The sequence below is a fragment of the Mus caroli genome, chromosome 17, assembly GCF_900094665.2.
Source record: "Mus caroli chromosome 17, CAROLI_EIJ_v1.1, whole genome shotgun sequence".
Lineage (NCBI taxonomy): Eukaryota > Metazoa > Chordata > Mammalia > Rodentia > Muridae > Mus > Mus caroli.
The window spans coordinates 50847848-50871634 of NC_034586.1; the positions used below are offsets into that span (position 1 = coordinate 50847848).

General features: G+C 37.3%; 1 protein-coding gene across 3 annotated transcripts; it reads right to left on the reverse strand.

Annotated features, from left to right (window-relative positions):
* Nucleotides 1-621: 621 nt before the first annotated feature.
* Slc5a7 (solute carrier family 5 member 7) lies at nt 622-23787 on the reverse strand. Of its 3 annotated transcripts, none has more exons than XM_021149774.2 (9): nt 23734-23787; nt 22151-22383; nt 18965-19078; nt 18165-18320; nt 12643-12791; nt 9911-10054; nt 7652-7805; nt 4459-4676; nt 622-2904 (listed from the first exon to the last, which is right to left on the reverse strand). In XM_021149774.2, exons 2-9 carry the CDS (start codon nt 22326-22328, stop codon nt 2275-2277), a joined length of 1743 nt encoding a protein of 580 aa, XP_021005433.1. In that variant the 5' UTR covers nt 22329-22383; nt 23734-23787; the 3' UTR covers nt 622-2274. The 3 variants fall into 3 exon arrangements, with proteins under 3 accessions (XP_021005433.1, XP_029327325.1, XP_029327326.1); XM_029471465.1 differs by lacking the exon at nt 23734-23787 and adding an exon at nt 23459-23529; XM_029471466.1 differs by lacking the exon at nt 23734-23787 and adding an exon at nt 23459-23523 and having other exon boundaries at nt 22151-22233.

Sequence of the window (23787 nt, forward strand, 5' to 3'; positions counted from 1 at the left end):
CACTAAGAACATTACAAAATGTATTGTATATGAAAAGAACCTGCTTTGCTGTAAGGTCTACAGTATGAATGAGACTCCATGATGTTCATAATTCTAGAACACACCTTAACAATCCGATGGAAGGGCACAAGATGATGAGTTGGGCAAAATTCACTCTTTTGTCTTTGTTGAAAGACCTTGTGGATCTGAAGTACCATGTTTACCAGAAATTTCATCCTTGTCACTAGTAGTTTTTCATGCCCAAAGTTTTCTATTTTTTATCTGTGTTTTCTTTTTTCTTTGATTCTTTTCTCACCTCACATTTGAGCATCTCAGACTCCATACTTTCAAATAGTCCATAGTTAGTGAGTTGATTTTGAGATAGACTGGAGGGTAAATGAATTATCTTTCTTATGTAATATACATACAGTAAAGAGGCCTATGAATTGAGATAGCACTAAAAAGTAGGATATTACAATATGTAAAATTATTTAACTTTAAATTTTAAAAGTCATACTAGGAATTTTTAAGTCACATTTTTTTTTTTTTTTCGAGACAGGGTTTCTCTGTATAGCCCTGGCTGTCCTGGAACTCACTTTGTAGACCAGGCTGGCCTCGAACTCAGAAATCCGCCTGCCTCTGCCTCCCGAGTGCTGGGATTAAAGGCGTGCGCCACCACGCCCGGCTTTAAGTCACATTCTTAAGCAAAGGACTTCAACCTTTTGATGCTTTGAGAGATAATAACTGTAACCTATAAAAAGAATTCTAGGGTTTGGGGGCACAAGGTTTGTGTGTAATTCTGAACAAGACAAAGAGAAGCAAAACTACATTTAATGACTGACCTCTTGAAATCCATGTACACAACAGATATTAAAAATGATGGCTTCTTCTTTCTATGACTTGTTTTTACTGTTTTCTTTCTATTACATTTGATATTCACTATACATACTTGTTGTGATGTGTCCAGTCCCTAAAAATGGCTTATGTGGAACAGTGTCAAGAGTAGATCCTGAACACTAAACTATTCCGTTAATAAATGTCCAAAATAAGCAGGGTTTGTTTTCCAGTTTCTTGGTGAGGTGTTTGGAAGCTGCTGGTAATAAATATGCATTGAATGCATGCTGATAAAGAAGGTGCCACCTCTAACAGATGTTAGAAATCTCTCTTTACAGATGGCTCATCTTTGCCTCCAACACTGATAGGCCAAGACACTGTATTTGTAATGTGTAACAATATTTAATGTCTAAAAGCTGGAGATAGAAATCTGTTTTTCTTCTTCTCCTTCCTTTACTTTTCTTCTTGACTTATTTCTGTAATGCCATCCAGCAACCATTTCATGCTTGGCTTCAAGCCCTTCTCTTTGTGCAGATGGCAATCTTAGATATACTTGAAGAGCTCAGTGCTTTTTTCCAACTCCAACATAGATTGTGTTTCTATCATTTACACATAAAATGTCACTATTAAGTAAGATATGGTTTGTGTTGCTTGTGCTTAGAATAATGTATGGCATCACTGAAAAAATAAATAAATTATTGTGGGGCTGCAATGTAGCTCAGTAGGAGAGTTCTTACCCAGCATGTGCAATAGATTTCCAGCACCTCAAAAAAAATATGAAGAGAAAAGGAAAGGGAAGAAAAGAAGAGAAAGGGAAGGGCAGAAAAAAGGAAAAGAAGTAGAGAGTAGGAGGGGATGGATAGATAAAGGGATGGTGGAGAGAGTACACATGCAAGATGGCAAGAAAGGGTAAGGAAGCACACCTTGAAAAATGAGTAAAAGCCACAGTTCAAATCAGGCAAGAGCAAGACAGCTTACCCATGGAGAGAAGTGAACTGGCTAACTCACTGCATCATCCACAGTAGTGACTGTGAATGAATGCATATCCTCCACGTTGTAGTAATTAAACTGGTGTCCAGTGCATTAGCCAGTGAAGATGATCAGGACCAGCCAATCTCCTTCCCATAGACTCTCTAATATATATTCCCCTTTTTTCCATAATAAAGATAAGCAATATTTGGCCACCTTCTTTGGCTAGGGCTTTATGCATTTTTATATGCTTAACAATGCTATTTAAAATTAAAAGTGCTATGATGAGAGATAAAGCTTTTGGCTTCATGCTTGATTCCTTCTCACTGTGCAATTGTTATTTTTTCTGAACTCATCTGTCATAAGTTATTTTATTTCTGCAAAACTATTTTCCTCTAGACATTTATATTTTAACATGTGTAAGATATGCTCCAAGCCTTTCTTCCAGTACTACCCTACAGCAATGCCCTCTTCTGTATATTTTAGATTGGGTCATTGTAAGTTATCTTCAGTGCCAGACCCCTCTGGACTGGAATCAACATCAAGGAGGGCCTCTTTATTGGTGAAAGTTGAACTGAGGGTTAGGCTCTGCCGAGGCTTCACAGGTGCAAGTTCATTTAATTTGATATTTTCATTTCTGACTAGAATGGTCTTGTCCATGTTCTCTTCACTGTGCCTTGCGACAACAGCATCAAATACATCTAATTTTGGAGGCAAGGTTCCACTTTCAAATAGATACTTGGCTAGATAAGAAACACAAATGTTGGTAAAGAATGAGGTAACCATGGAGAGAGTTTTAAATGGGAACCTCTGATTGTATATACCATTCTTGTCAGAGTAATAACCAGGGTAGAAGATTAAGGGCTGCAAGTATAGATATGGCTCTCCTCCAGTAATTCTCAGGAATAGTCCAAAAATATAACCAGCAACTGCCCCATAAGTGTTGGTTCCTTTGATGAAGAGTACACAGAGCAGCTGTGGGAAGATGATGATGTAGACAAGGTCAGAGCTCAGGTACCAGAGCCCATACACAGTCTTCGTCAGCAAAGCCATGGCTGTTGCAGATGCTCCGAACACAAGCACAGTAATCCTCATGACCCACACAATTTCCTTGTCTGATGCCTGTGAGGAATCAAGGCACAGTCAGTTTTGCCAACAAGGTGCTGGCTTTTTAAGTGATGAATAGGGAAGTTTCTATGCTTTAAAACTGATCTTATCTAGTCTCCTGGGTTCAAAGCTGATGCTACCTATGGCACTTGGGTGCAAAGGCTTATGGTTACCATATGAAGAAAGTGAGACTATGAAGCCTTCCTCTGAATGTACAGGGGGAAGCTGAGATGAAATAAGATCATATATCACACATAAAATATGGAAAGGTGATATCTCACTCACATGAGGTACTGAGAGTATGGGTAACCTTATAGCTTATGCTTGTAAGAGTCCTACCAAAAAATATTACATATTTATTGTTTTAAATCCAATGTTTAGGGAACACCTGTGATGAACTACAAATGGACCATTCTTTAAAATTGTGTGTGTGTACATACACATACCTCTGAGCAAATATTCATGCTATGGTACATGTGTGGAGGTCAGAATTTGCAAATGTCAGTTTTTCTAATCATGCGGGTTCCACAGATGGAATATGGGCCATCAGACTTGGTAGCAGGAACATTTTTTTTTTAAACTAAGCCATCTAGTTGGCTCCAATAGACTTATTTTGCTGACTATGACCCAGGCAACCTGGTGAGAAGTCAAGCTTTCTATGATAGAGAAAAGCTCTTGAGAGAGGCCCATTGTTTTTCAAGGACTACAGTAGCAAGCTGTCCTGAAACCTTTCAGCTCCATAAGAAAAATCAAATAGAAAGGCTACTATGTGTTAAAAGCATTCTGTGGACCTCAAAGGCCACCGAAGTTATAAAAATAAAGTTAAGTAGTTTACCATGACTTAGGCTATGAGATATCTCTAGGACCCTAGTATATTTAAGCAGATTAAGTGCTTTTCTAAAATTTTTGAAGCTGTATTGTCTTTTACAAGACAGACAAGAAATATAAACTATAGTAACATGACATGTTCTTGGGAAAAGTTAAGCTAGTATGTTTCCTTTGCTGTGAAAAAAAAAACCAATGGAATGTGTTACTGTGATTCATTTGCCGGATACATAAATACACTATATTTAAATATGTGTTTGAATCACTCTAAGGGGTAGATTTCAATATAGTCTCAATATGTATACACAGACTTAAATATCCTTCATCCATAATGCTTGACAGTAGACGTGTCTTATATTGTCAGGGGCTTATATTTGAATATTGGAATATTAGCATGCTCATAATGAAATACACTAGGAGTGAAACTCAGCTTTAAAACAGAAATTACATGTTTCATATATACCTTGTAGATATGGCCTGAAGGTGATTTTATTGACTATGTTTCGTATCTTATATACTATGTTTAGTACAAGATTTCATAGTATGACACCCCCTCCTCTGCAAACTGGTAACATTTTGTTGGTTTTCAAAAAGTTTTAGATTTTGGAACATTCCAAATTGAACATTTCAGGTTACAGAGATTCTACCTGCAATGCTATATGCATAATAAATATAGCAAATGCATTGGCAATGACGACGACTACTAGTACTACTACTAATGACAGATTAAAAGGCTGGCCTTACATTTTGTCTGAAGGAAAGCTGGTAGATATTCCGAGCAAACATGGAACTCGCAGACAGGATAGATGAGTCAGCTGAGGACATGACAGCAGCTGAAACAGCACCAAGCCCAAAGAAGGAGATGTACACAGGGCAGAGGTACTGCAGAACGATCGGGAGAATCATGTCTGCTTCCTCCTTAGTCTTGGGATCTGGATACCCATAGGCAGTCTGGTTCCAGTCTGTGGAGCAGAAGAAACCATCACAACTGAGAGCCCTCACATGGACTACGGAGATGGAAAGTCCATATGCTGGTCAGGTAATATGTCCGACCTGCCTGGGTCCAGCGAGTGTTGATAGCATTCAGGTTTAGTTACACCTCCTGGGCCCTGGAACCCAGATGTTCTTTGTGTGCAGTGGGGCTTTCTCAGAATCACAGATAACAAACTTTCTTTTATTTTTTCTTCACTTTTTTCTTTTTTTATTAGATATTTTCTTTATTTACATTTCAAATGTTATCCCCTTTTCTAGTTTTCCCTACAAATATCCCCTATCCCCTCCTCTTCTCCCCCTGCTCCCCAAACCCACCCACTCCCATTCCTGGTCCTGACATTCCTCAATTCTGGGGCATAGAACCTTCACAGGAACTAGGGCCTCTCTTCCCATTGATGACCGACTAGGCCATCCTCTGCTACATATACAGCTAGAGCCACAAGTTCCACCATGTGTTTTCTTTGATTGGTGGTTTACTTTCAAGGAGCTCTGGGAGGTACTGGTTAGTTCATATTGATGATCCTCCTACAGAGCTTCAGACCCCTTCAGCTCCTTGGATTCTTTCTCTAGTTCCTTTATGGCAGATGCCAGCAAGAGTCTGCTGCCAGGAGCCTGATATAGCTGTCTCCTGAGGGGCTCTGCCAATGCCTGGAAAATACAGAAGTGGATGCTCATAATCATCTATTGGACAGATAACAAACTTTCTTAAACCAAAGCATTTTCTTTAGATCGATTGGAACTGAGTGGGGCCCAGGAACCTTTGTAATACTGAAATCATAGCAGATTTTCCCGGATTCACCCTTTTCCTGAAGAAAGTATAACCTTGGACCTACCTTTGAGTTAGTTTGCTTCTAAGTAATTTAATTTTTTGTAGAGTTTTCATTATAGAAAGAGAGGTAGGCTCTGCTAAGGGTAAGTCTTTTTTAATTATGAGGCTCAGGTATCTGGTAGGTTTTCAGACTTGGTATAATAAAATGACTTGAAACATTTGTTTGTCTTTGAATATATATCTTCTATTTTGTTATTTATGTGCTTTTGTGTGTGTGCTCACACACATGTGTGCTTATGCATGTATAGTACTCAAGTGTTATGGCATATGGCTGTGGAGGTCAAAATTTTTTTTTTTTTTTGTGGAAGTCAATTTTTTCCTTCCACCATTGCTTGCCATGGATGGATCTTAGATTGTAAATTTAGTGGCAAATGCCTTCACTCTCAAACCATTTCACTGTCCCTATATTGGGATTGGTGTGGTTACCGCCTGTGTTGAGGAAGACAAGGGACCTGTATATGAACATTAGTTGTCTTTTTCTATATGTGCTGTTCTTTCTTGGTGTTACAATGCCAGGGTCAACAAACATTAATTCTTGCCATTTATTCACTTCCATTACAGTTACAATTAAAGTTATGCCTAGAGTTCGAGGCCAGCCTGGTCTACAAAGTGAGCTCCAGGACAGCCAGAGCTATAAAGAGAAACCCTGTCTCGAAAAACCAAAAAAAAAAAAAAAAAAAAAAAAAAAAAAAAAAAAAAAAAAAAAAAAAAAAAAAAAAAAAAAAAAAAAGCTATGCCTATATGCTGCCAGGGCTAAAGATGGAACTGAAAAATTTAGTTACAAGAGATAATAATAATAAACGTGCACCCAGTCTAGGAAACAGTAAGCTGTATGTCTGTTTTTGCTAACCTGCTTACACATGCATGTATATCCATGGGAGGAAGTGGATTTATTAACTCTTGTGAAGCAAACCCTATTTTCTTTTTAACAGAAGCAGATGCTGATAAAGACCTTGGCCAATGTTTTTATCATTCAATTATTATTTCATGTCAATGGACATGGAATGGAAAGATTATACTATGAATCATGGTTTCTGCTATAAAACTAAAATAAAAATACACCAAAGTAATTCAATAAATAGCATTACTTTTATAAGAGAAAACAGGATAAAAGGTGAACTTTTTCTAATATGTTTTAATGGGCTCTACTTTTAGAATGTTTCTCAATGTAGGTAGATATTACATATTTTCATTCAAATGTTACCTCTAATCATAATTAAGACAGCTGCAACTTAGCTCTGAAGTTCATAAAATTCTCCACTAACCACAAGTTTTAGTTTCTGTCATTCTGTTCTTGTGTTTTTATGTTTACACCTCTTCTAGTTCTCTGAAACCCCAGTCCACTAGGTGATAGTATTGATTTTAGGCAAGGAGGTTATTAGGTTGCAAAGACAGAGCCTTCCTGAAAGTTGTCAGTGTGGTTGCGGGGGAATCTAGCTTCTTCTTCTTCTTACTATAGAAGAAACATGAATGACAGGCATGATTACGTTCAAGAGAATGAAAGGCAAGACTTAAGAAATAAGTGTTGCCTAGAGGTCAACAGGGAAATAATAATTTTATATTGCTCTTTCTGTTATCTTAGTATTTAGTTTCTTTATCTTAACCAATACATGTAATGCTTAGTTTCTGCAAGTAGAATAGAAAAATCTTCTTGGTTAGCAAACTATTGAAAATAAAGAGCTAAAATCTCATGTTCATATTGGTTCATGGGGACCATAATGACAGAAGAATGATGATCTCCTAAGGCAGTTCTTTGCAATATTTGTATCTCTTTGGCTCACCAAGAGGACTGTAGAGGGTCTTCAGTGTTCATTTCTACCGTTTAAACTCAGAATGGAGTAGTATTTTTAAACCCCCATCCCCATGGTTATACAATGTGCATCATAGTTATCTCTGGGTTGACAGAATGCAATTTCTAAAACACCAAAATTGGCTGTTTCATCACTAAGTGACAAACACAGAACTAGAACTCTAATGAATGCTATAGCAAAGGCATGGTCAGGTAATAGAGAAAGAAATCATTTACTCTGTTGGGAAAATAGGGATGTGGCATAGAACGCCATTAGGGGGTTGGGACATTACCTTGGAAATGTAACAAAGATGCAAGATGTTTACCTGTGGAGGCTCCAATAGCTCCTATGCATATGGCGGGTAGAGCCATCACCAGGCACCCAAAAGCTGCCAGGAAGGACAGCACCTGAGCATAGGTGGCTGAGGATGAAGAGAGGACCCTCTGGAAGTAGGCTTGCCATGGGATTCCACCCAGCATCTGCATGAGAACCCAGGGATTCAGAGTAAGTCAAATGAAGGGAGCAAATGAAAGTGTTGCTTCTTAGGAGTTTTGCAACACTGCATCAGTTGCAAAGTTTTAGTAGATTGTGAAGTGTGAAAAGTGCTCCACAGACCACAAGTCCCAACTGCTACAACTGCGTTTGCAGTATAACTTCAGTGTTTGTCAATTTAAATTCTGATCTTCTGGGTGGAGGAGTCTGTAGCATTATTGGCTCTTGGTGAACTAATTAGATCATGAAAATGGGGTTCTTATAAATCTAGTTAGTATTTTTGTTAATAAATCAAACAAGCAAAGAAAAAAAAACAATAAAAAACAATTGAGAGAGGTTAGTTCTCTTTCCTACCAAGTAAGGACACAACAAGAGTGTGCTGTCTATGAAGGGTCAGCCCTCATCAGACATATCTTGCCAATGCCTCAATCCTGAGCTTTATAGTCAGACTATGACAAACAAATTGTGTTGATTCCAAAGTATCTAATAATGATAGTTGTTTAAAAATCCACAGAAGGCCTGTCAGTGAGTGACAATGTTGATTTTTTTTCTTTTAATCTTGGATTCCTTGAATTACTTCTCTTTGGGACTATACTAGACAGGTTTTTTTCTTTTTCTTAATTTGATTGCTTTTAGGTGTCTTAAAATTACCCAGAAGTCTTCAATTCACTTTGGGACAGGATTCCAACTGTCATAAAAAATGTAAAAGCTAATTGGGATTCTGAAACTCATGTGATGAAATATGAACCATGGGTCCCAATGAATGTCTATAGATGTTAATCATATAGTGGACATGAGAATCGTGGAAAGACATGGTTTTCACACCCCTCTGGGAGAGTGAATGTACTGTAGTATTTTATTAAAGGGGACTCTGCAGAATGTTCATTCGGGCACTGAAGAGAGGGTCAGAATTTCTGTCTTTATTCATTTTTATAGAATACGTCCCATGATTTAGTTTTCTAACTAGATTACAGATATTTTAGCACAGTATATGTAAACGATTGATAAGTGTGAATATATACACTAGAGGTACACTTAATATTTTCATTTAAGACACAAAACCAAAAAGTTTCGTGGCATTACAATAGGCTATAAGAAGTCTGAATGGAAACAAAACTGAGAAACAATTATGTGGGATTGAGAGAAAGGAGATAAGTAGATGCCTGCAGAACAAGGAGCAAAGCCTCTAGAAATGACATCTGAGTTGGACATACGAGCAGAGGAGAGTTTCTTGAGGGGATGCTAACTTGACAAAAAGTAAACAAAGAATGGTACCCAGGTATCTGTAGGACCACTGCATATATGATATGGGTAGAGTTCAGGGTCTAGAGCAGTTGTCCGAGAGAAGAATGGAGGATGATTGACTTCTCCTAGAGTATTGATACATCTTCAGCTGTCAGATGGATGGAAAGTTGGTATTCAGGAATTAGTATATTAATGAGGGAATAGTTGAAGAGGCTTGCTATGTCACCTGTGGTTTTTCTTCAGGGATTTAACTTTGGCAAAGCTATTTTATTCATCTTTGTTTCATTTGTGTCAAGCATAGCACAGAGTAATTTTTCTTCCCATACAAGTCACACATATTAAAAAATAAACAGTTTAAAATAAATTGTAAATTTCATAAATCCATTCCTCAAGTCTGTATTCTTTCAAAACCATTTTTTTTAATTTTCAAATGTGTAAGTTAGTACATCAATGACTTTTCTCATGTACTATTTATATTAGAATAAAGTAAATTTTAATGCTTTGTTCCAAAACACAAATCAGAAGCTTCAGGTGTCCTAGTTCTCCAGGTAAGTAAACCTCTATGTTACAGTTGGGAATTACATGATTTATGGGATCCTATTATAGCAGAACTCTGGATCCAGAATATGCAATGATATAGTGCTAGACCTTTAAAGTTCCATTTGCTGTCTACATTGTGTAGGATACCATTATTCAACATGTGGCTCCATCCTTCCAAGAAAAGAGTTAATTCAGATATAACCATGGGTCAGCAGATGAAGCCTTGTGTACACATGTGAAATCCTGAATGTGTCTTTGATTTTTATGAACAACTAGACCACATTTCTTGGATGACAGTGTCACTTACCAATAACAGAAAATTATCAAGCCAGGTGTAGACTTCAACTGATTCAATGGTTCCCAGCCAGGGACTCTGGTATTTAGCATGCACAGCTGTGAATCCGATGTCGGTGACTGCAGGATGTGACAGGGCAAAAGGGACACTGATCCACTGGAACAAAGAATAACATTGGAGCATTGGCTATGAGCTTAAATGTCCTGGATATGTATGGGTCATGTTCCTAGTTTATTTTTCTCAGACTTGGCACAGCTTAAGAGCTGCTCTTTCTCAGACAGAGAAGGAACTAAAATCATGTTCTCTATGTGAAGCTATGAAACACTGATTTAGAAAAAAATGAAAAAAGTCATTGAATACTCATGTATTTGATTATATAGAAAATATTCCATCACATACATCCACATACTCATACACACACAGACACATATACACACATTTTTGTGTTTCTTGTGAATTCAGCAAAGATACATATCCATTAATATGGGAGGGAAACAGGTGATTGAAGGATGTGCCCCAGGACCAGTAAAGAGAGGCAGAGCTGAAAGGATTCAGGGCAGAATGAACAAGTAGAAGCATACAGATATTACTCAACTTACCATTGGCTATGTGGAGTCAAATCATTTAAAGCAGAAAATACTTTTAACTCACAGGACCAAACATTACTGCTCAGCAGCAAAGTACACTGAAATGTATAGGTTGTTGCCAGGTGATTGTGTGGTTGACTGGGAAATGCAGTTGTTTGCCACTGCTAAATATCACAGAAGATTGAGCTGAATTTTGCAAGATTGGGAAAAGATGCACATTCAAATTTCAAATAGAGCTTCTTTCTAATGGGCATGGCTTTTGAAACATCGTAAAGCTAAATATGTTAAGCAGTAATATCATGATTAAAGGATCATTTGCATATGCTGTGTGCGTTTGTGTGTGTGTTCATATTGGTTGGGTATCAAGGTTTGCTGGCAATGGAGTGGCTTTTGGGTATTAGAGACAAAAAAAAAGACTCAAGAAGAAAGCCTTGAGTTTCAAGCAAAACAGTTTTAATTTTGTTTTGTAGGTAACTGAAAGCTAGAAGAGTTTCATATTTCACATATTTCAGCTTAGTGCCATGGATATTCTGTGTTTCAAAACACAGAAACAAATGGGAGTATCACAGGACATCCTGACAAAGTTTGGAATGTGAACAGTGGCTATGAAATAGAAAGATGCTCCTAAGAACAGACTGGCAGACTCAACAGCCTCTGAGTTAGAACAGGGAACAGAGGCAGAAAGGGAAGACTAAGTGAATCCAGTGTTCAGCTTTGGATCTCCAAAGATGATTACAAAACTCATAAAATTAGAGAATCTGAGAAGGTATGGTCAAAGTATAGATTGACTAAGTATGTATGCATAGGAATTAAAGCTATGAAAATAAAGTATATTTAGACTTAATAGTGCTTTAATTAAGAAACCCATAATCATGCAGTATTCTTTACTTAATAATATACAGAAATGATTTAATTTAATCTAGAAATAAAAAGAAGTCTGCCCCTATAGCTTATCTACTTAGTTATGTTTTATGGCAAATTTTTTTCCAAAATATATCCCTACACATGTTTGCCATTCCATTCTGACACCTACAAATCTTGAGTCATTAGTCTGTTCGTCTTGCATACTGAACTCATGTAAAGCAATAAGGCAGGATTTACATTGTTGGTTGATAGATTCATCACCTGGAGTTGGGTTTCTTGGGATAACAAGTGCATCAACTATTAAAGCTAATATCACCCATATTGACCTCATTTCTGACACTCCAGGAGAACAGCCTTTGGGTTTTCTGCTTTCTTTATGGATAGCTAAGATGTTCCTGAGTAAAATCTAGAGTCTTGTACATCTACTTAGTTTTAACAATTTGAAAATAAACAGTGAGAATTCTTGAACAAGTTAAATATTCTGTAATTTAACTTTAAAATGTGTTTATGACATTTTCTAACACAGTGTATAGGAGAAGAGTGAGAAATGGAGGCTGTGTGTTTCATGCTATTATAATTATTATTTTTTGCATTTTAAAATTTGAGGATGCAAAGATTCATAAGTAGACTAGCATGTATCTAACATGCCCCAACGTGCTTTCACTGTTATCCTAATACTAGTAATACTCCATAGTGATAATATTCTTTGCTTAGTAAGACATGGGTGGGGTATAATTTATCCTAGGACTAACATAAACAGTAGACCGTGTTCATCTCTTATGTAATTAAGCTCCTTATTGTTAGAGCCTAGAGACTGAAGACTAATACTTGAATCGTTGATTTTTCTAATGACATAGTTTTTGGTGTGTCTTATCAGCCACCCTGTAGTAACTAACAGAAGCAGAGCAATATTTTGCCTAGCTTGCCATGGAACCTTAACTTTGGTCGTGAGATGAAAGTTTTGCCACTGCCTACCAAAAAGGATTACAAGAAAATTGGATTCAGACTAATAGGGGTAAGAAAGCAGGACCCAGATATTTGTAAGAGTTAAGAGTTAGGGCACACTTTTTGGCCAAAATCTACCAAATAGCCAGGGCTTTTGATCTATCCAGTTTGTATATCAAATAGTACTAAGTCTACTATGTATTTTTTTATTATGGAAAATCATATGTCCACTGATTTTCTGCTGAGTTAAAATACATATTTTTAGAAGGAAATAAGGCAGGCAGGCAGGGAGGGAGGGAAGGAGGGAAGGAGGAAGGAAGGAGAGAAAATGATAGTGATGTCACTTACCAGTCCTATAAAAATGCAGAATAGCTGGACAACATCAGTATATGCCACAGAGTAGAGCCCACCCACTAGGGTGTAAAGAATGGCAATGAGTGCAGAGACAATGACCGATATGTTCACATCCACATCAATGATCACGCTGATGGTGGCCCCTGGAAGAAAATGATCAGGCAGCTCAGTGGGCAAGAAACAGAAATGATTCTGCTTCCAAAGTGCAGCCACAGCAGACATATCCCTGGGGCTTGTGGGATGTGCACAGTGACAACAGTGAAAAAGAATTGCTGTGTTGAAATTTCGTCTTAGTGAAGTTTATATCTCTCTACATATAGCAGGATATATCTGAACTTGGTCTTTTGCTAATTTATGTAAGATACTAAGTGAACAACTAGAAATATAGGTAAATTCCATTTCAGCACTTGTAATGCTTTCATTATATGAAATTCTAACTTGATTAAACATGTACAGTAGACTTCCATACATCCATAAGAAGTCTTTCTAAAAGGCATGAGCATCCATTTCCATAATTTACAATGAATATTTCTTTCTATTTTGTCTTGTGCTAGCTCACTCTAGCAGACAAATTCTACTAGATACCAAAGAATTGAGTCAAATTTATAGGATAGAATTATAAAATGAATAATCGGAGTTTTCCCTTTTTTATGGAGTCATTATAATTAATTTTTTCCATAAAGGTTATAAACGGAGTCTTCAATATTTTTCTTTCTCAAAGAAGTCACAGATCTCTAAAAAAAATGTATAATTGGTGTATGTGTGGTTTCTTTCCAGGATGTCAACATACTGAAGAATCCAGGTTTTAAAAAATATCATAGTTTAGGAGTTCTCTTCGATGGTTTTCTGTCTAGGTTGTAAGTTTCTTTGAGGGTAGGGAATAGCGATTGTCCAAGAACCTTTCTATGTCCCTCTTTCTCTGTGAGTGTGTACATACAATACTGTGGCAAATGTAGCTTCCTTGCTCTTTACAGTCAGAAGGAGCACAGTTCTTCAGAACTGATGGTTTTTGGCGGGGTCCATGTGGTGGAGGAGGAAGGATTCAGTTTTCTTTAAGGGTCTGGCCACCAGGAGTTTCACCATGCTCCAGTGAGTAAGTATATGGGCAACACAAATTGGACTTGTTTTATTCTGTGTTCCCTCCTCATCCTCTTCCTCCTCCTCGTCCTCCTCCTCTTCTTTTGTGGAGGGGGTTGCAAAGGTTGGGAGTGGAACTGAGAGGACTTGGGAAGGACGACACTTGGTGTTTCTGATACGAAATTCCGAAATAATCAATAAATATACTATTGAAAAAAAACCTCATAGTTTAGGGCCTGCATAGATGGGACAGTGGTTACAAGTACATACTGTTCCTGTAGAGTACCCTGGCTCAGTTGCCAGTACCCAAATGGTGTCACATGAGCATCTATAACTCCAGTTCTAGGAGATCTGACACCCTCTCCTGACCTTCATTGGCACCAGGCTCTCAGTGTTTACACATACATGCAGGCAAAAACATTCATACACACAAAATAATAAAATGAAGAAATTTAAAATTAAGAAAGAGAAAAATCATAGTTTTAGTAGCTTTCCTCTTCAATTTGTTTGATTGCTTGCCTTACGACATTGTTTATTGTGTTTGTTGGTGCCTGTCTTTACACTGAGAATTTTATGAATGGGCAGTTTGGAACACTTCTAACGCTTTGTACTCTGTAACTGGCGTGCTTACAGTGTATACCACCTACCACGGAGGAACATCCATTGTTTTCAAAAGCAGTTCAGGTTATTTTGAAACATTAATACAAAATAATTTTCAGCTGTGACTATGGGAATAGAACAATTTCCTTGAATACAAAGAAAAATATAATAAGAACCTATGATTCAAATACAAAAGACACCGAATATCCATCAGTGCTTTTGAAAATTGCAGGACTTACTGTATTGACACTTAACAAGCTTCTTTTGTCTGAAGCTTGTTTTTAAATGTTGGAATTTTAGTTGAAAGATCTATGTCACTCTTTTGCTGCAGTTTTCTGCTTTCATAACGTTTTCAAGTTATAACTCCACAAATTATAAGCAATTTAATCATAGGCAAAGATCACAGCACTAGATGTTCAGTCTTTGGAGATTCTATCATTTGGTTGCAACTCAGTGGCCTCAGTGGAGTCTACCGCCTCTTTATCACATCTGAGTTGAATTTTTGTATATATATTTCCTATATGATTACATTAATTGTAGTGAGGAAAAAAACTGCATCTGTTGGTATAATGTTATAAAACAAATCTCACTGAATTTAATTATTAGAAATATGAGAAGACATCTTATTCAAGCACCCTAATATACTATCAAATGTTTTGGTTTATTTCTGGGTCAAATAATAATGCCAGCACCATACTGGTATTGAATGGTACTAAATGTTAACACAGTGCAGTGTGATTCAGCAAGTAGATGTCAAGACATAATAAGGGAAGAAGATATAACAAAAGTCATAGGTTCTGGAGAACTTTCAGGAGGTCAGCGTTACCCATTCAGTGATGGCTGGATCTGAACATGAGGCAACAAATCTTGTTAAATATGGTGGGCAAGACATGAGAAGGATAAATGCTTGAGTCACGTCTGGAAGATTATTCAGAAAACAAAAGTGAAAGAAGACCAAAGAAGTGATAGTGCAGATGAAACCTGTGAACGTAGCCATCTGACAGGGATTCTGAGAGGCTGCTCCTACCTTGAATACACAGTGAGAGTGATCTCTTCTGTATGTTACTTTAAATAAATGTAGCGATTGCAGAGAAAAGATTCACCTCTGTTTTCATTCCCCATGCTCATTCCTAGTGAAATGAAGATGAGCACAGATAGAGTTTACTCTTGTCTCTTCTTAAATATCCCAGGATTATTTCTTACGTACAGTACTTTTGAAATATAACCAGCAAAGACAATAATTTTATGATACACATGTGCTGCTAGAACATAGATTTCTATCAAGGGGATATATATATATATATATATATATATATACTTATATGTGTGGGCAATATGTATATATTGTTACCTTATATGTATGTGTATAAAGAGAGACTGTTAACATGTTTCCAGAAACTCTTAAATACATATAAAGACATACACAAATATCTGCAGAAGTAATTATATTAAAGTGCAGAGTTTAGCTACTATGTTTTGCATTTGTAAAATGCCATAGAAACATCAGCTCATTAATTTTGTTCACCTTGTAGGACTATTATTCAGAATCTTTATTCAGCCAGAGAGGGCATTTTGTATTTAGCTGTTACTTAGCTCTCTCCCTTTTGTCATACCGTGGCAGGTAGTCTATACTTAAACCTGAAATTTTTAGTGTCAAACTTGTGGCAAACAAAGTCTCCTTGTTTCTTAACTAATGAGCACAAGGTTGGGGCATACATAATATCACTAGGCTTTAAGGTGAGGACCGTTGTCCAGCAGAGGGGCCTGTCATTTTTTTCAGAGGTATTTGTGTATTTTATAAACCAGCCAATTGTCTTTCTTTTCTTTTCCACCATCACTCATTTCCTTCCAAGGCCATAGACCAAGAAAAATACCTTAGAGTATATAGGAATTTAGGAGAAAAGGGAGACAAAGTGGGTGTGAACTAATTCAAGTACAGAAGTTACACATGATAATGCTGAAGCCAGGAGACAAGCCCATTGTCTGGCATACGTTAATACCAAAGGAAATTCCAATGGCTCTAACCACTTAGTTCTTGGCTGTAGATTCTATACTTGCCCTTCCATTTGGAGAAGAGATGAGAAGTCCTGTGTAGGATGTAGCCACCTGGACCATTGAAGTGGGCTGCTGCAGAAGTTCAACTTTGCAGCTGCCCAGCAAGGAGCTCCACACATAATAAACTGAGACAGGTATGCCTTTGGTATAAAGGTAGTATGTGAAAACTAAAGATTTTTTCCTAGTCCTATTAAAAACACAGGTGAGTCCAAAGCCTAGGCAATTGGATTTGTAAAGTGTCCAAGGCAAGATGGAAGACTCACAATTCTGGAGAACGAATACAGGAGGCATAGTAAAAAAATAAAAATAAATTAAAAATAAAAAGAAAGGAAGAAAGAAAGAAAGAAAGAAAGAAAGAAAGAAAGAAAGGGGAGAGAGAGAGAGAGAAAGAAAGAAAGAAAGAAAGAAAGAAAGAAAGAAAGAAAGAAAGAAAAGGAGAGAGAGAGGGAGAAAGGAAGGAAGGAAGGAAGAGAGAGAGAGAGAGAGAGAGAGAGAGAGAGAGAGAGAGAGAAAGAAAGGGAGAAAGAAGACAAAGACTCCCCCATGCCTGTAAAGCCTGTTGAAAATTTTGATTTTAAAAGAAAAGAGTAATAAAGCCTGAACTTAGAAAGAGCTGTTTACCAGAGGAGAGCAAAACTGCAAGCAGGGAGACCTCAGCATTGAACCCAGTGAGGAAGGCCTGGCTTAGGCAGGTAGAAGGGAGAGGTGGGCAGAGGTGAAGAGAGTGACTGAGTATTCAGGAGAAGAACTAAAGAGTTTAGTATGGCTCTAGAGTTGAACTGAGACTGGTAGAATGAAGGAGGTAGCCATGCCAGTGAGGCAGTGCACAGCTTCCTCAGGATTTGCATCTCAAGTTACTTGAGACAGGAGCCTGTGGATGTCTACATTTCAACAACTGGCCATGTTGTTTTAACCTCTAAATATACATCTCCAAGAATAGTAGACTGGGTTGAAGAGAAGCTAGGGACTGAAAACCTTTCATATGTTGACAAAAAAAAAAAAACAAAAAAAAACAAAAACAAAAAGAATTAAGCTTCGAAAAGAATTCTCCCTGTGTTCCATCATTCCTGGTTTTAATTTACCATTGATTACCCATAGTATTATTCTTTTAGTGGCTTTGCTTGAATGCCTTTCTAGTCTATCCACAGGCTGTGCGGTCCCATTTCTCTGCAACTGTTACTTACTGTTGACACCTACACTTTGTTTTACATTTGCTTTTAATAAAGTACGTCTCATGTAACAATGTCACTGCTTTGAAAAAAATCTTTGAGAAGTTTAGTTTTCCATGCATTTATCAGTTTTATCATGGCAGTCATTGGAAGAGAAAATAGGAAGAGGCAACATGTGCTTGCAGAAGTCGGAATAGTTACTGGAAGTATATTAAAGGTAAAAAAAAAATAACATTTATTTTAATTGATTGAAGACTAGAGATTTCCATAAACCTTTGGCTAATGGACAAGTTTTTAAACTTCTGATCAAACTTACGTTTTAGTTGTGCTTAAAATTAAGTATATTTTATTCTAACTCATATATAACCTTAAAAAACAATTCCTGATCTTTATAACTCATGGCCACACTTCAATGATGTGATTCAGGTTTGAAACAAATGAAGTTGAGATTAGATTTCTTCCACCACTATTACGGTATTTGAGTAAGTATAGAATTTCTGTTGAGCTTCTATAAGAATAAATATGGCTCGGGGAGTGGTTTTAAAGATTTTTTTAAAGAGGCCAAACCATATGATTAGGAATTGAAGACGCAGTAGAACCATTTTCAGTCCTTACCTAATGCAGAGAAAATTGCTGCAGCCCAGAACATCTCTCCCATTAGTGCAGGGATGAAGAGCAGCCCACCCATGCGCTTTCCATAGATCTGTTGAAATGGGTCTAACATAGTCACATATCCCTTGGAACGCATAGGTTTCGCAAAAAACAGACCACCTAAAACAAATCAAACAAGGGCTTCAACATGTACTGAGGAGCATGTCTTACATGTCTAAAAATATAGTACCAAGAAATATTTAGCAACCTAATATAAATTTCTTAGTATGTCTAATACTGCATAAGCCCATTGGGCAACTTCATGACATAAGTGAGGTATATGAGTCGAAAAACATGGACCAAATCAGTGTATATTAAAATACTTTGATGCATTTGTGCCAAACAATTCAACATTTAGACACTTTGACTAAGCACAAGGCCCAATAAAAGCATTTTGTGTAACAAAGTGAGAAATTTCTCTTATATAATATTCAAACTTTTAGCAGTTTGACTTACTAAAAAGAACACAGGGACAACTGAGTTGATTAGGCTTTAATGATATATCCATACTACTTTTTTTTGAAAGAAATAAATCATAGCTGTTTAAGAAATTCACTGTTCTAGTGGCTATAAGATCAAAGAGTTTTCACACAGTTCATAAGCAGAAGATTAATAATCCAAGCATTGGTGTTATGCTACATAACAATTTCTGGTAATTGCTACTTAGAAAGTTTTTCTACAATAGTTTTTCACATTGCTTTACTTATTTTTTGTACTTTATCCTGAGTACTGAGTGAGTCACTGAGATCTTAATACCCACTTACCTAAAATTAGACTCAGAGAATATCCAATGGGTGCCTGAGCCCAAGCTAGACCACAACCTGGCCCATACACTGCTTCTGCTGTCCCATTGATGTAGCCTCCTCCAACCCAGGTGGCTGGAATAAAATAGAGTAACGTCATAACACTGTTCACCTGCTGTGCCCTAAGCCCATCTGTCCAACACAGTAACCATTGGGTTCATATGTCTATATTAAGCTGTACAATGTAGTTAGTACTCATTTAGATATTCTCTTAGATATGTTTTCTTCAGACATATAAATGTTGTGTAGTACAATTGCTGCATAAAAGCATTTATAGAACCAAACAAAACAGGCTTTGGCTGAACAGAGACATACAAGCTACTAATGTCTCTCAATAGATCTGATTCTGCTTTTCTTTTATATAAAATTTTAATAATTACTTGAGAATTTAAAATGAACTTTTATCATATTCAGCACCAATGACTTCTGCTAATGCCTCACAGAATATTTAATTCTTGCTGGAAGAAGATAAGTGAACAGAACTTTTAGATTTTGTATGTATGTCTAGGAAAATAACTTTATGAAGATTCAGAGTGATCCCTGTGTACAATGCATGTGGGATGATACAGGTCCCCAGACTTAATACTCTTATCAGACAAGAGCATGAATAATCCAATCAAGAATGCAACATAAAAGAATACATTCCTATGTATAGAAATCTTGTCTATATCATTAGAATGTTACTGACTGTTTTCATGGTAGAATTTAGCCCCTTTTTTTGTCCAACATGCAAAGAAGAGTGTATTGGGATTAATACTACATTAAAAATATATATGTATGAGTATTTATTTGTGTGTGTGTGTATAACAATTAAAGAAAGAGAGGCATTTGGAAAGAGATCAAGGAGGGCTACATGGAACAGTTTGGAGGGGGAAAATGAGAGAAATGATATATTATATTACAGTCTTTAAAATGTAAGAAAAAATTAACTCAAGAAGACTTTCTGATTATGAATTTTAGGAGCATTCAACCTGAAATTTATGTCCTCAGTACTGACATGGACAGGAAATGTACAGCAAAGACTCCCATTTTCACAGAAGGCTTCACACCATTCATTGCTTTTCTCATTCTCATCCCTGTTGAACTTTTAGAATTCCCCTTCCCTATCCAGCACAGTGTACGTAACAAGGACCAGAAGAAACCTATTCTTACAAGGTTCAGAACATGATATTTCATCTTTGAGCTAAGATGGCCGAAGCTGATATGATGCTAGCAATACCTTGGTTCAGAATAAAAATGGATCAAAGATTTTAAAGAGCACAGAGTTTATTAGCAATTATTTTCTCTGTGTAGCTTCTCAGTCTTTCACCCAAAATCAAAATTAGTGCCAGAGTAATTATTATATTAGTGCCTGCATTTATTATAATGCAGAACTGAAAATTTAGTCACTTACCATGATTAAAAACAGTTTTTCTTTTTGTTATTGATAAAGTCCTTTCTGGGCCAGAATTTGTTACACACACACACACACACACACACACACACACACACACAAAATGAGCAAGAACACAAATTCTTTTCAACTATATATTTTAAAGGCACCTACAGTTTCACTCTTTATTTCTTATGAAATGCATGTAAATAGCTGAAACTAGTGAAGCTTAATATTCAGATATTAAATAAATGGTCACATTGAACAATGGCCTTCTGAGCTTTGAGAAAGAGTTGTTAACAAGTCAGCTAGACTATGATAACACTTTATAACATCCTCATTTGACTATTTTTATATACTTTAATGGTGTATCATATTTTTTTAAACTGCATGAAATGAAAGAACAAATTCTGCAACATTGTATGAGTATATGAAATAGATTGTCATAGAATAATAGAATATTATAATAATCAGCAATGATTAAAATGCTTGGGCATTTAACAGTTCATTTATTATTATTCTTGTGTACAAAGTACCTTTTTAAAGAGACATAGTACACCCGTAAGAAAGCTGCACATAGCACAGCATGGAGGAATAGTGAGTGTGGTCATCAAAAGACCTCGTCTTTATCTGTGCTAACTAAGCAAATATGGAGATTCCCTTTACTCTACACCCCTTTCACAGAGCCTGCTGTAAAGTACATATGGCTCCATCTACAGTGGATGAATATATATCTGAGTTTACAATTCGATTACTTGAGAGATTAAAAAAACTGCAGTCCATATAGGATACTGTAGATCTCAGATGGCCAAAATGTTCAGAAGAGAAAGACCGTCTTCATAGGAGAGTAAAGTCCCTAGCTAACACACAACGTCAATTGTCTTTCAATAAAAGGTTTGCACAGACACTGATATTTTATTTGGATTTGACTTCTAGTTAGACATTTTTCTAATGAGACATCAAGAGTTCCAGCAAGAAGGTATCATGTTGCTAGTGTTAAAAATACTAAGTAAGGTTCAGATCGAGTGTGTGGTTAGTCAAAGTGTTACCAACCATTTATAAGACACGATTTTATATTGTTTTCAGAATTACTTTTGGAGACCAAGACAAAAATGAAAAACTGCAGAAATCACTCTGAGACCAAAGGTAGAACAAACAAGGGCTGCTCCTAACAAAAAGAAGATTATAAAGGAAGAGAGATGCAGATGATGGCCTGTGAATTCCTTTGAGGACACACCTTGACTTTTTCCTTTTTATACCAAGGATCCTGAAAACCTTACTTTTATTGCTGTAGATTGTTTCCTTTAAGGAAAATGGGTATTAAATGAGAAAAGTAAGCTTCTAACAGGAATAATTAGATTAGAATTCTACTGCCTCCAAAATGATCTATTTAGGCAAAATCCTACAACCAGGTAGTATTCACTTGTCATTTCAGAGAGCTCAGTCACAACCCCATGCTTAAATTAATGGACACCATCACATTGTCTCATTGATTCACAGCATTTCTTCGCTCCTTTGTTTTTTTACCATTCCTACCCACTAGCCAGTCAAGAGAGACCATGTTGCTTCCCTAATATTAAGTTCAGTGATTTATTGTAAAATTGTTTTTGTCTAGAATTACTGAAATTAAAACATGTTCTTTTTGTTTTAAATTAAATATGAAGTCACTTTAAAATATAAGTTGTGGACTGAAAGAGCTCCAAAGGACAAAGGCAATGGGTGATTTCTCCTTCTGAGTAGTAACCAGCTTGGGAAGGGAATACAGAGAAACCTACCTGTCATGGTAAAACCACCAACCAACAAACCAATGTCACGGCCCCCGACTATGATGGCTTCGCTGCGCTCTTCTGGGTTACCGCTGTTTTTGGTTTTCCATGCAGCCCATATTCCAACCAGAAATATAAGGAGGTAGAAGAGGATAATAGCTACCAGTCCTTCTACGTGGAAAGACATTTTTATTTAGGGTACAGTGCAGATCCTTCCACAGAGGGCTACTTCATCAAATCTTCTGTAGAAAATACAGCAATGTATTATTAAGCAGCCAAGCACTATGCTTACACAGGCTGCCAAAAAGAAGCAGCTGGATCCAGACATCTTTTTTTTTTCCTTCTTTGAAAAAGCTTGCATTGAAATCCCATAATACTAATCATGGCCAACAAGTGTCCAGTTCACTGCTCTGTTTCTGCTTAACAAGTTAATGCCTTGCATTCGAAGAAACAAAAAAAGGAGTGAGCATAAATTCAATTAAAATATTTTTTTTGTATTTTATAAATTCTTCAAGTCTGCTTTGTATTACACCTCAGTTCTTCTGTCAATAGATTATTTGCAGTGATTATGCTTATATATTTGCCCTTTCAAACTAAGTCAATATTTAATAATTGTTTACTAATTTAAGTGTAGCCTAAAGGAATACTCCAAGAAAGTCTCCCCCTCCCTCCCTCCCTCTCTTTCTTCCCCCCTCTCCCCCTCCCCTCCCCCCCCCTCTCTCTCTCTGTTCATTCTTCATTCTTTACTTATCCTTTCAGACCTCAGGAAACAGGTCCAAAAGTAACTCAATATAAAATATCTGGCAAAAATACCCCCTCCAAAAACACTAAAACAAAACCAACGCCCCCCCCAAAACAAACAAACTAGGAAAATCCTTTTAAAAATCAATTTGCTATGATAACTAAATATGTTTTCCTTGTTTAAAAGAAGGACCCTCTCAATCTCTCAATCTTCCTTTGTCCTTAGTTCATGTCATGTCCACCCCACCCCCACCCCCCCCCCCCCTCTTTTTTTCCTTGTCTCCCCCCGAGGTCGCCGCCGCCCCCCCCCCCCCCACCCCGGGCCTCAACATCCCGGTCCATCTACAGAAGAGGATTTTAAAATAAGGCAATATATAAACCACAGTCAGTCACGGATACGAAAACGCGAACGAAGAGGACTGATGTCAACTTTTAAAATAAACCTTGATCTTACGGAATTCCTATTCTCTTATACTGAACAAACCAGTGCTGTTTCCTTCACCCCAGTTAACAGGCGTAAGTTTTTGTGGGAGGGGGTCTGAGCTTTGCAAGTGGGTTCTGGCTGCAAGCACTCACCTCTGGGATGTTCTGGAGCGCTCCGGACCGGGTGGGCTCCGCCTTTGTGAGCGCAGAGCCACCAAATTTCCCCTCCGCCCAAACTCCCCCGCGCCCTGCTCCCCTTTGCCTCTGAGCCCTGGATCTCCTGAACCCAGACTCCTACAGTCGCTAGCACCCCTAGAGCCACAAGTGCTTCTTAACTGAGCGGAGGGGACAGCCCCAGCATGCAGAGTCGGTCCTTCCCAGGCGGCCCCGAGGGTGTGGCCCTGCTCTTGTTCCCGCAGGGCTCTTACCTTGGCGTCACCCGGAGCTGCTTTAGGGGTCCAGGAGCCCCCTGAGTCCCGGGC

Coding starts and splice junctions, on each gene's coding strand:
- Slc5a7 (XM_021149774.2), bottom strand. CDS start 22,328: ATGTCTTTCCACGTAGAAGGACTGGTAGCTATTATCCTCTTCTACCTC. Junction 7,806..9,910: donor TTGATAATTTTCTGTTATTG/GTAAGTGACACT, acceptor GTTCTCATGCAG/ATGCTGGGTGGAATCCCATG. Junction 4,677..7,651: donor AGCTATTGGAGCCTCCACAG/GTAAACATCTTG, acceptor TCTGCTCCACAG/ACTGGAACCAGACTGCCTAT.